Source organism: Chionomys nivalis, chromosome 11, assembly GCF_950005125.1.
Source record: "Chionomys nivalis chromosome 11, mChiNiv1.1, whole genome shotgun sequence".
Lineage (NCBI taxonomy): Eukaryota > Metazoa > Chordata > Mammalia > Rodentia > Cricetidae > Chionomys > Chionomys nivalis.
This window is the reverse complement of record NC_080096.1, coordinates 58931132-58943535: the sequence shown is the minus strand read 5'-3', so window position 1 is coordinate 58943535 and position 12404 is coordinate 58931132. Positions and strand designations below refer to the sequence as shown.

The 12404-nt window shown below is 40.0% G+C and overlaps 1 protein-coding gene across 1 annotated transcript in view; it reads left to right on the top strand.

Moving 5' to 3' along the window:
- Window positions 1–12404, top strand: part of Adamtsl1 (ADAMTS like 1) — a 376638-nt gene that overhangs the window by 136761 nt on the left and 227473 nt on the right. Inside the window, exon 6 of the mRNA XM_057784262.1 lies at window positions 11490–11564. Within this exon, the coding sequence (XP_057640245.1) occupies window positions 11490–11564 (75 nt within the window). The remainder of the gene's footprint in view (window positions 1–11489; window positions 11565–12404) is intronic.

Sequence of the window (12404 nt, the reverse complement as noted above, 5' to 3'; positions counted from 1 at the left end):
TTTCAGAGTCAATGCTGGGCCAAAGTTTGGTGAAGCCATTTAAGTTTTGTGAAGCCATTCAATGATCTTTGTGTCCTGCTCTCCCTATATCATCATGTAACCTGGCTTATTCTTACATGTATGTGCTTTGAACTTCACACTGTCACCTCATGTGGTCTTTTTAGGAACCTTGTAAACAAGGTAGTCTTAATTTTCTGTCATAGAAGACATGACTGAGAACTTCTCAGATGGTATGGATTTCTCAGGTTACGTAAAGAGCTAATATTTGAGCCCGGAGTCTGATCCCAGTGCCTAAACATGCATTCGTCTACTGTCCCGTCATGCTGACTCTGGGTTTGTTAGATATTTATAAATTAGATAGATGGATAAACTCAGAAGACCAAGGGTACCTTCCCAATTGAGTCTGTGAGAATATAAGGCATAAATGCCAAGGTATCTAAACCATGGAGCCACGTGTCCATGTGAATTATTATAATAGTCTCTTCTGTAAGGTTCACTACACAGAAAGAAGCATGGCTTTGATACTCAAGGGCATGGGTTTTTAGAGACATTTTGACCCTGGTTTAATGTTTTTATTATCTACGACCCTTCAGTATGTCATTTCCTAATATCTATTTTAATATGTCTCCACAGCCTGGGAAATCAGAATAAATTTTTGCCTGTGGTTTTGTTATCTTTACTTGTTGACTAGTCAGAGGAAAACAATTGACATGTGGCAGGTTTATGGCTTTAAATGGACCTGTAGGTCAAGAGGAAAGGCAGACAGAGTGCTTGTGGAAGCACTGGAGAACTATTCTGTGAAGCCAAGGAAAGGCACCTTGCCAAAAGGGAGGAGCTTCTTGGGAAGAGAGGCAGAAAGAATGGCCAGGGATGTTTAAGCAGATGAAGAATTGTAGATGCCCACTTAGGAAGCTCACCACATTTTCACTGCCCTGGAGGAAGAGAAGAAATATAAATCTCTGAAAAACTAAAACTTCTAAGGACTCTGGCCACTAAAATGAAGGATGAGGTGACTCCGACATTGATAAAGCACATCCAGGCAAAAGCGTTCTTTGTTCATATGTGTTGGTCATATATGTTGGTAGCTTTATTTATGTGATAAAAAATTAAGAAAGTCAATAGATGGAAACCAGAAATGGGCAGAGGCAGCATTCCTTTGTAACCTCTGAAATTTGGGTTGAATAGTTTTATGGGGAAAAAATGCACTTAAAGGGCCAATTCTAACAGAATTCTCTAGGGAGTGCTGAGGAAGGAGAATCTTTCTAATTATTCAGTCCATAATTGAACTGGTGCCCTTCATCCAGGAATGCAGGAATTGCCATTCAGCCCAAAAGTGTTGGTAGGCATGTGTGCAGCAACTGCCCCCTGGTAACTCCTGAACACCTGTTTCAATAGAGGCTCTTCCTTTACCATCGTCCCCACAGTGGAGGCAGAACAGTGTTCGGGCAGGCATCTTCTCCCCCTCCTACTGGGGGCAGTGATTCCCAGGCTCCCAGCCCCTGCAGGATAGGAAGAGAAGCTCTGGATGAAGAAACTGGGGCAAGTTGACAGCCATATGTCATCCCCCGATCTGCAAACGCATACCTCAGTGAAAGGGACTCCATTCAAGACCAACCGTGGGTAAATTATATAATACACAGCCTGATGATTATACCTAATGACAAATCACAATTGATTCATTTACCTTAGCTCAGATGATGCCTCATGACAAAATGATTTATATCAATAAAGCCCAGCATGTGCATGCCCCTCACCACAATCTGTAGCAGATGCTCACCCAGCTGCCTCGCTTAGACTGTCTCCACCCCAGGAGAATCTCCTACCCTGTATTCACAGACTTCAAGGCAGCCCACAGGCAAGGGTGATTAGTTGCTCAACAGGCAGTGTGCTGGCCAGGTGAGCATGCTCCACCCCTGAGGCCCTGGAGGAGCGCTGCCAGGTCTCCCCCCATGTCTTGCCAAAAGGAGCCATAAGCCAACCACATGCTTACTTCCAACTCCTAGCGCTCGGATTCCCCACACTGAACTCATTTTCTTTCCAAGTTTATATCCAAGTTTTTTTTCTTATGTTATCAAAACTCATGGGAACAAAGGGAAAATAAAAGAGTGTAGAAAGACCATTGCAGAAACCGCCAGAATGAAAAAGAAAAGTCGGAGTAACTTATCAAAGCGCTGCTGGTGAAGGGAAGGGAAGCCACCATTTTATCAGAAGACACTGTAGTGCCTGCTCCTTTTTCATAGGGAAAGACTCTAGTGATAACAGTCAGTTCTCCTTTCATACTCAATTATTGACTTCTTCAGACTACTAGGAAAAAAATAATTAACTAAGTTTAGCTTGCTTTTGATTCTTAAAATGTAAAGGCTCGTTCCTCTCGCAAGCTTTATTGACATGTGTGGTAATATGCGTCTTCTTAGACCGTTAGACCCTGATCCAGCCTGCTTGCTATGAATCTGCAAGCAGACCACAGAACTTTCGAATGTAGCTGTAGGTTTCAGTGCTACCAGGACAGCCTCAATCTCTCTCACCACACTCCTTGAGTGGCAAGGGTCATGGTAACACAAGTCAATTATTTGGCATCGTGGCAGATAGAATTCCAAGCAGAAAGAAAGACAAATACAATGGCCCTTGTATCTGTACCCTTGTGACAAATTCCATGAGGGACAAGGAAGAGTTTGAAAAAGCCTAGAAAAATGGTGGAGGCAGGAAGGCAGCAGGGTGAGGAATGCCACGGGCAGTGCAGGGAGTTTTAAAAGAGTTCAGCTCTTAGTCTGAAGAAGATTAGGAGCCATGGGGCATTTCGAATGGAATGGCTTGATGGGAGCCGAGTGTGGAGTTGGGATGACTTTGGAAGGAGGGGGTGAAGTCTGGAGGCTATTGCAGGAAGCTAGGCCAGAGGCTTGGAGCAGTACTTGTGGATAGGACAAGAAAGGTCCAGCTCTATGTCTCCCGTATTTCTTCTTTTTTTTTAATTTATTAGATTAAAAAAAGAAAATACCAATCCAAGTTCCCACTCCCTCCCATCCTTCCATTCCCTCCACACACCCTTCCACCCCACCCCTATTCACTCCTCAGGGAGGGTGAGGCACATTGCTTTGGGGAGGGTCCAAGGCCCTCCCTACTATATTTAGGCTGAGCAGGGTATACATCCAAAGAGATTAGGATCGATCCCCAAGTAGGGATAAATCCTGGTGCCACTCACTGCCAGTGGCCCCTTAGTCTGCTCCAGCCATGCAACTGTCAACCACATTCAGAGGGACTAGTTTGGTCCTATGCTTGTTCCTTCCCAGTCTGGCTGCTGTTGGTGAGCTCCCATTAGCTCAGATAGACTGTTTCAGTGGGTGAACCCTTCATGGTCTTGACCTCTTTGCTCATATTCTCATTCCTCCCACTCTTCAACTGAACTTTAAGGATCTAGAATACCACTGATTGGGACGTGCTCCGTTATTTCATGTGCTCTAGAAAGAAGAAAGAAGCTGCCATTTAAACTAAGATTAGGGTACAACTTTCTGATCACTACGGACTTTTCCTTCATCCTTCATTTTAGATTAGTTTTACAGTTAAACATATTTAATCATATAATATTTTTGTATACATGAAATAAATATAATATAATAATAACTATAATATAAATAAAATGCAACGGAAGAAAACTGATAAGTAAAACTAAAACAAAACCTTTTCTCAGAACTGAGCTCTTTTTAAATTTCTCTTGGAATTGTGAGAGTTTCACATTATGAGTATTATATTTATATTATTTCTACACCACCAACTCCCCCCTCCAACTCCTCCCATGTCACATTTATGACCTCTTCTTCTTTGATTATTACTGTTTTACACACACACACACACACACACACACACACACACTGCTGGATTCACTTATTCCACTTACTGTTGCTATATGTATGTGCACTGAGGGCGGATAGCTCTGCTAGCCAGTTTCTGTGTGAACTTGACACAGCTAGAGTAATTTTGGAAGGTAGGGAAACCTCAATTCAATTTAATTTCTTGATTCAACACCATCAAAATGCCTCATCGGTCTTGGCTGTGGTACTTCTACAGTAAGTCCCCAAATCAGGAAAGCGATCCCTTCAACTTTTAGTTATTCTTCTTTTGAAAGTAATTTTGGCTGTTCTGTTCTGGTTCTTTGCTTTTCCATGTAAGTTTTATAGTCTTCTCGTCCTTATCTGCGAAAATTCTCCTGAGGACTTTGACTAGAAGTGTGTTAATTCTTCAGATTGACTTAGCAGGGAGGGAGTACTTGGCAACGTTAGTACATTAAGTCATTTGACCTGTTAGGATCTCATGTCTCTTCACTAATTAGGTCTGCTTCGGTTTCTTCATCAGTTCTTACTAGTGCTCAGCATATAAATCCTATGGCTTTTAGGTTTATTCCTTTTGTATTTTTCATCAATTACAAATGGTACTATATTTTCATTTACCTCTCCATTTATGCATTACAGTTTATACAAGTGTAGACAGTTATTTATTATGTTTGCCATGTGTTTTGCTGTCTAGCTAAATTCACTTGCTAGTCCTGTGAGTTTTGGTAAATGCTGGCAATCATCTTATTTACTAACAAGGATTATTTTTCTTCACCATTTTAAATATTTTTGACCCTTCGTTTGGCCCGGTCATATGATGCAGTGATTAGGAAGCGAATCAGCATCCTTCTCATTCCCATCTCAAGGAGAAAGTATTTAATTTCTCACTACTGGGTATCACAATAGCTGAAGGGTTTTTTTTTAACAAGGACTCTACTTTAAATTGACAAAATTTATACACACACACCCCCAAACACACACACACACACATTGTAAACACACTCTTCTGAGAGTTGTTATCTTGGATGGATATCAAATTTGATCTAGTTTCCTTTATGGCTCACCTGATGCAATCATGTAGCTTCTGTTCTATCCTTTTCTTGTGACAAATTACATTAATTAGTTTTCAGATAAAGAGCCAGCCCTGTATTCCTAGGACAGACCCTCCATGGTCTTATTAACTGGAATAAACTGGTCCAAAGATAAACTCCACTTGCACATAGCTAGTTTTTCCATAGATTGATAATTTATTTGCAAACATTTGTTGAGAAATTTTATATCTTTTTTTATGAAATCCTCTAGTCTGTATTTGGGCATAGGATACTGTCTGTGATTGGTTTGGAGATCTTTCTAAAGCTGGCCTCATATAACAAGTTTGAAAATGTTCCCTTATATGTTATTTTTTGGAAAATATATGTAATTGATATTTATTATTAATATTTATTATTTTTTCTTCAAATGTATAGTAGCATTCACCAGTGAAATCTTATGGGGCTAAAGATTTTTTTCAATACTTAACTTTCTGAACATATGGAATATGGTTATACTGACTATTTTAATGTCCAGTCTATGTTTTGATTGATGGATTTTTCACTTTAGTTGGGCTATATTTTTGGGTTCTTTACATGTCTGGTAATTTTTGACTGGATGCCAGTCATTGCAGATTTTACTTTGTTGGGTATGAGATATTTTTGTATTCCTATAAATATGCTTAAGTTTTGTTCTGGGAGCAGTTAAGTTACTTGAACTCAATGTGATCTTTTTTGAGTCTTACAGTTTGGTAGGTGGGAGCAAAGCCATGATTGGCCTAGAGTTAATTGTACCCTTCTACAAGGCAAACCCTTCTAAATACTCAATGTTCCATGAATTATGATGTCTTCAAGTCTGTCTAGTGGGATAAGACATGCTTCTCAGCCCTGTGTGATTGCAGTATATCTATAATTCTTTGTGTTGTTCTTTCCCCAAGCTAAGGAAGTGTCCTCACTTTTATGCATTGATACGTATGCTTCAGGACCAACTTAGGTCTTCAAAGTGTTCTCGCTCTCTCTCTTCTGGCACTTTTCTCAAAAAATTCTAACTCCTTCCATTGTTTGGACTCTTAGGTTTGTCTTTTCAGCTTAGAGACTTTGCAGATTTCTTCCAGAGCTCCTACTCTCAGAGACACAACCAGAAAACCTGTTCAAGGAAATAACACAATGAAATACTAGGCTGTACTTTCCCTGCTTCCTGCCCTTCTCTATCTGAGACATGGTGTCTTAAACAGCATGGTTTCATACAATTTTGTCTGACTTTTTAGTTATTTTAGGCATGATGTTAAAACTGGTCCCTATTTCTTCTTGGCTGGGTACTTCAGCCATCTTTGCGATTATGTAGAATAGCTGTCCCCAACCTTCCTAATGCAATGACCCTTTAATACAGCTTGTCAGGTTGCAGTGAAATTATTTTGTTGCCAAATTCATTTTGCTACTGTTATGAACCACAGTGTAAATATCTAATATGGAAGAGATCTGAAACTTGATTCCTTTTATGGGGATGTTGTGTGGTCCTTCAAGTCTCATTATCTAGCAGTCTCTACAGCTTTTTCCCAGGGCTTAAGGAATCTGTTCTCCTATTGCCATGGAAATTTCTTCCATATTTCTGGCTCTCATTTTACATATATGCCAGCTAGTTTTTAATGTGATATTTTGTAAATTTTTAAAATCTTATACAGCCATACAATGCAATTTTGCTGTTAGTATCTATGCAGCTGAAGTGGGATGAGACAGAATTACAGCCTGCAGAGCAGAGAATTTAAGATGTTATTGTGCAATTATCCTAACATAAAATATGAGTGTGTGTTCCTCTTAGAATCAATGAAGTCAAATATTTTAACAATAGAGCTTATTCTGATTAAATGTAATTTTGGATAGCACTACAGTTTTTGGCCTAGACCCCTAAAAAGATAAAAATTTTCCAGTTGATAATAGAGCGAGTATTGCTTGGCCTGCCCTGCATATATCTTTCATTATGCAATTACTGATAAACTTGGGTGCGATGGAAGGCTGAAGGGCTTTAATGTTAAGCCTCTTCTGTTTTGTTGGATATGCTTTTAGAGCACTAAAATTGAGATAAGGGTTTAAAAGACACCATCAAAATTTCTTAATATTGGCAGGCTTTTGTGTTAACAATAATCATCCTTTCATTTAAAAAATAAGATCAAGTATTATCTCCAGGGAAAAGTCCTATAAATTGTGAGCCTAGCAGCAGATCTAAAACTAAGATAAACTTGGACATCAAAATAAGAAACCTGTGTTTGCAAAGTATTAGCTTTTCACCTTTCTCTGATTCATCAGTTCAGGACACCGACAGAATTTAAAACTTCAATCAAATGCTCTATAAAGAGAAGTGAAGAAAGTATCTGCCACACTATAAAATTTTCAAATAAATCTTTTAAGTACATTTCTTGGTAACAATTGGCTTGTGAAATGTCAGTTGCCACCCAGGTATGTGAAATGACAGAATTCATGATTCCTATGAAAAGCTTGTCCACAGAACACAACAGTGTGTTATCTAATCTCTCTTAAAATGTTGATTAGTAACCCAGAAATATGTCCCAAAGACTGGCATCACAGTTCTGTCTGCAAAGCTAGACTAGATTAGGACAGATGCAGTAGAGCAAGAAACAGTGTGCCTTTGTCGGACAAGGCATTCAGAGGAATGGGTGGCCTGGTGAGAGATGTGACTGCCTTCCCCACCAACCACACCGGTTACACTAGTCACCCAGGAAGCAGGCTGCACAACACATCCTACGCTGGAACTTTTTAAACACCCCTGTGCATAGCAGGGACACTAACTACAAGAATCCTCTAATCCGCACTAAAGCAATAAGAATTTATTGTTAAATGCAACAATGTGTTGCAGTTGGAAGAACAGCTATTTCTGTTAGCATGCAGAAATTACATTTTTCACATTTTCATTTTTATATTTTAATAATTGATAATTTCTTGCATGAGTAAGACTGTGCTTATATCATTTACTCCTCCCTTCCCCACCCGCAACTCTTCCCATGAACTTCCTATTATCCCCACTCAAATTCAATGACCATCTATAATTATTATAGAACCACTATAGACTATGTATTCAACCTACTGAGTCTGATTGGCATTGCCTATATGCATATGTTTAAGAATGACCACTTAGGATTCTCACATCAGGAGCCTGTTTCCCAAGTTCTGTCCTGACACATCAGGTGCTGTTAACAATTCTTAGGATACACGTGTTGGACATACCCTGAGTTCAACAGAATGGATGGAATGTGATTCCAGGTTGCTGAGGATCTCATAGAAACTCATGAAAGAGTGCTGAGAATTCCCCTGGATAGGATGTAGTCAACAGGTTTCCCTATATTTCCATAGAGCCAGGGATCTAAAGAGTTCTCAGGATCGAAAGATCGGGACTAATGGTTCACCCATTTATTTGAGTCCGTACTCTCTCACATAAAACATGACATATGAGAGACTCTTACAAACTTCCTAGAACACAGTGATGAATTGACTGATTCCTAGTGGCTGCCAGAGTCATCTCACAACACAAGAGCAGACTACGGCTCTGCAACCCCTGATCGTGTTCTGCCCATCACTGTAGTACCCGTGTTAACTCATTTTCCTCCTTGACTAGGCACTTGCAGAAGGGCATCAAAATATACTTCTTCCCTCTTTTCTGGTGGGCTTTCCTCATCCTGCCTTATACCCTCTGCAGCCTTCAGGGTTCCTCCTTGCTCTTCCCTCTGAAGCATACAAACTTTAAGGCATCAGCCAAAAGGCAATGTTACCGCCCCAGTATGAGGAATGCGAGATACTTCTAACAAAGAGGATCAGACCCATGGGCCGTGCGGGGGTCAGAAGACTGCTGCTGAGCAGAGCAGGGCCAAACAAAAAGCTTCCCTTTCACATGGACTTTACTTGACCTGTGGATAAACAAAGACTTGCTATTTCTAGAAATCCCATTGTTTCAACTTCTTTTGAATTTCTTTTGCAAACTTCCAAATGCACGTCTTTTTGAAACTTAAGGTTCTACAGGCCCAGCCTTAATGTCTCTGTGTTCCTCTTCTGTTTTTACCTTATTCAGTTTGCTTTCTGTGCCCCAAAGTACTCACTCTCAGAAATACAGCCTTTTATTCAACAACACACTACCTTCAAAACAACAATAAATGTATAATGTAGATAGAGCATTCAACAGCCTTGATAAATGTAACCTCCTCAGGGCGGGAATGAAGACTCATGATTTGCTCTCCTCGGTCAGCAGATTGTGTCCTAGGGAACCTGCAGTGTTTGATGGCACATAAAATACAAGACTTTCAGTGCCATGCGGACCTGGTACCTGTGGAAAATAGAAGAAGCTATTGAAACTGAAGTTAGAGACAGTTGTGAGCTGCCATGTGGGTGTTGGGAATTGAACCCGGGGCCTGTGGAAGAGCAATCAGTACTCTTTACCACTGAGCATCTCTCAGCCTCTATGCCCCATTTCTTATGGAATCTTGAACAGAAGTGAGGAAAATAAAGGTATTGAATACCTACTGTGTTCCAGGCAGCATATTTATATGTGTATTTGCTCTTCATGCCTGTGTATGGCAATAGTACATATTACCTATTCATGCCTGTGTATGGTAATAGTACATGTTTACCTTCTCTTAGAAGCATAGGAGCTGAGTGACACTCATTAGGTAACTTCTGAAGCTCATTATCTGCATCTAACCTCCACTGAGAATCTTTTGTTTAAACCTATTTATCCCATTATTATGATGATATCTAACGTTAGAAACATAAGCAGCAATAAACAGTCACACCCAATTTCTGGATATAATGGCTCATTTTAAAGAACTTGCCTTTTTTTGTCTCTCAAGTGCTTTTCTCTCCACTTGGCCTTACTTTTGTCAGCATGCTTCTGGAGATTCTATTCCTTCATCACGAAATCCTCTTTGTTCATGTCGCCTGTCATTGGGTGATACAGACTTTGTCATGAAAATGAGCCTGCGGCAAATGTAATTATAGGGCATTGTCAGAGATGGAGTTTCAAGTGGCTGTGTCTGTAGTGTCAACAGGGTGGGTGTCATCTACCTCTAATTACTTTTTGAGGGTTTATTTTTATTTTGAATTATGTGTAGGTGTATGTGTATGGACATGAGTTTGTACAAGTGAATGAAGGTACCTGAGGAAGCCAAAGGTGTCTGATTTCCTGGAGCCGGAGTTACACATGGTTGTGGGCCACCTGATGTGGGTGCTGGGAACTGAACCCAGGTTCTCTGCAAGAGCAGCAAGAGCTCTAAACCACTGAGCTATCTCTCCAGTCTTCCCGTTTTTTTTGAATCTGTGTTTCTCATGAATATATGTTCAGTTTATCAGTAGGATCCCCCATGGTAGAATAACCTTTGATTCAGCCAGATTTTTAAAGGTATTTTGAAACATAGATGGTAAATGTGGAGATATATTAGATCATCATTGACCAGACTTTCACAGTATTTCATTAAGAATGAAAGTAGTTTATAGTCAAGAAAGGGAAGGAAGGGTTTTGAGGGTTCAGAGCACACAAATGTATTCTCCCTTCCTAGTTGGCCCACTTAGTCAAGATGCTTTAACAGAGAGAGATGCAAATTCTGATAACATACATCGTTCTTTGAACTAGGACTTATTTTTATTTTTAATCCAGTGCAAATGTTGTAATTCAGGAAAATTTGATAACATTATAAAATCAAAAGGAGTCCCTTACAAGTTCATTTTGAAATCAAAATGGAGGGATGCTGAGAAGATGACTTAGTCGGTCAAGAGCATACTGTTTTTGCAGAACACTCAAGTTTTGTTTTCAATAGCCAAATCACGTGACTCACAATAGCTCTGGGGATCTGCCATCCTCTTCCGGTCATCATGGGCAACGCCCTCATTTGTGCACATATCCCCACCTGGAGACACACTCACACACACTTAAAAATAAAACAAATCTTTTTTTTTTTTTTAAATAAAGTATATTTACTTTAAGAGGCCCAATTTCCTAAGCTAAGCAGCAACTGGCGTCTTTGGCATGTTTTATTTTTTTTATTTTATTTGATTTTATTGAGCTATACATTTTTCTCTGCATGTTTTATTTTGGAGAAAGCAGACATTTTGATTCTAAAGCATTGGCTTCACATTTCAAAGACTAAAAGAAAAAGGTTTTATGGTGTGGGAGGATCTACTGTCTATGTGTTACTTTCATTGGTCAAATAAAGAAACTGCCTTGGCCCTTTTGATAGGACATCAGCTTAGATAGGCGGAGTAGACAGAACAGAATGCTGGGAGAAAGAAAGCAGAGATAGAGAGCCGCCCACTATGAAGTTGCCAGGACAGACATGCTGAATCTTTCCCGGTAAGCAACGGCCTCATGGTGACATACAGATTATTAGAAATGGGTTGAATCAAGATGTGAGAGTTACCCAATAAGAGACTAGAGCTAATGGGCCAGGCAGCAATTTAATTAATACAGATTTCCATATGATTATTTTGGGCATAAGCTAGCCAGTTGGCCGGGACAACAAGCAGCCCACTGCTCCACATTACAACAGTTTTAAATCTATTGTCCCTGCCTTTGTAAGGGAGACACTCAGTGATTTTGTGTCAGATTCTGGGCTTTTAAAGTTTTGCTGTTTCTCTCTAGCAGATGACACGGTGGTTGCCATTCCTTACGGAAGCAGACACATCCGCCTCGTCTTAAAGGGACCAGATCATTTGTGTAAGTAGAGCCTTTGTTTTCCTTGGGGGGGTAGGAGGGCTGGACGTTTTAGTTTTTATTATTAATTTTTGTTACCAGGAGGGACAAAAGTTCAAGAGAACCAATCTCTGCCATGCTGCAGTGTGCTATGACGGCGTGAATGGCTTCTGTCTATGATTGGTGGCCTGATGAGCCACCAATTGTCTCTAAGCACAGTCACCCTGAAAACTATGAAACAGATGGTACCAGTGGGTTGTCCGTGGGCCGTGCGTGTGAATGGGTCACCAAGCCTTGTGTCTCTATCTGCTTCCTCTGTAGTCACTCTTCCCTTTTCTCTTTTCTCACCTCTCCTTTCCTTTCCGTCCTTCTAAAATTCATTTCTTCCCCATTCTTTTCCTTTTCCTTCCATATTTTAAATCTTTACTTCATCAATCCACCAATATGTGGAAGTAACAAACAACCTACATTTAAAACAAACCTTTGAAGAAAAATTAATTCTGTGTATTAATTAAGAGCCCTCATATCATGAAGATAAATGGTAGGATTTGGGGGTTAACAGGTAATAAGGCTGTTAAATGGTCGCTGGGTCCAGGTAGGGTTTGTTTATAAGAACTGATTGTCAGTTGTGCCAAGGTGCTGATAGCCAGTCACATCTTATTCCTTATGGTTTAGTGACATTTAGATAGAGATCTATAGATTCCAACAAGAAAATTATGGTCTGTTATAAAAACAAAGGGGGTTGATAATATTTCCTCTGAAGTTTGCTCTCACTGCTTTCAGCTGTTCCTCTGAGCACTGCTGGTCCCCTCCACTCTGCCCATCTCTGAATTTCCTCCTCCTCTTCCACACAATGCCCACGAA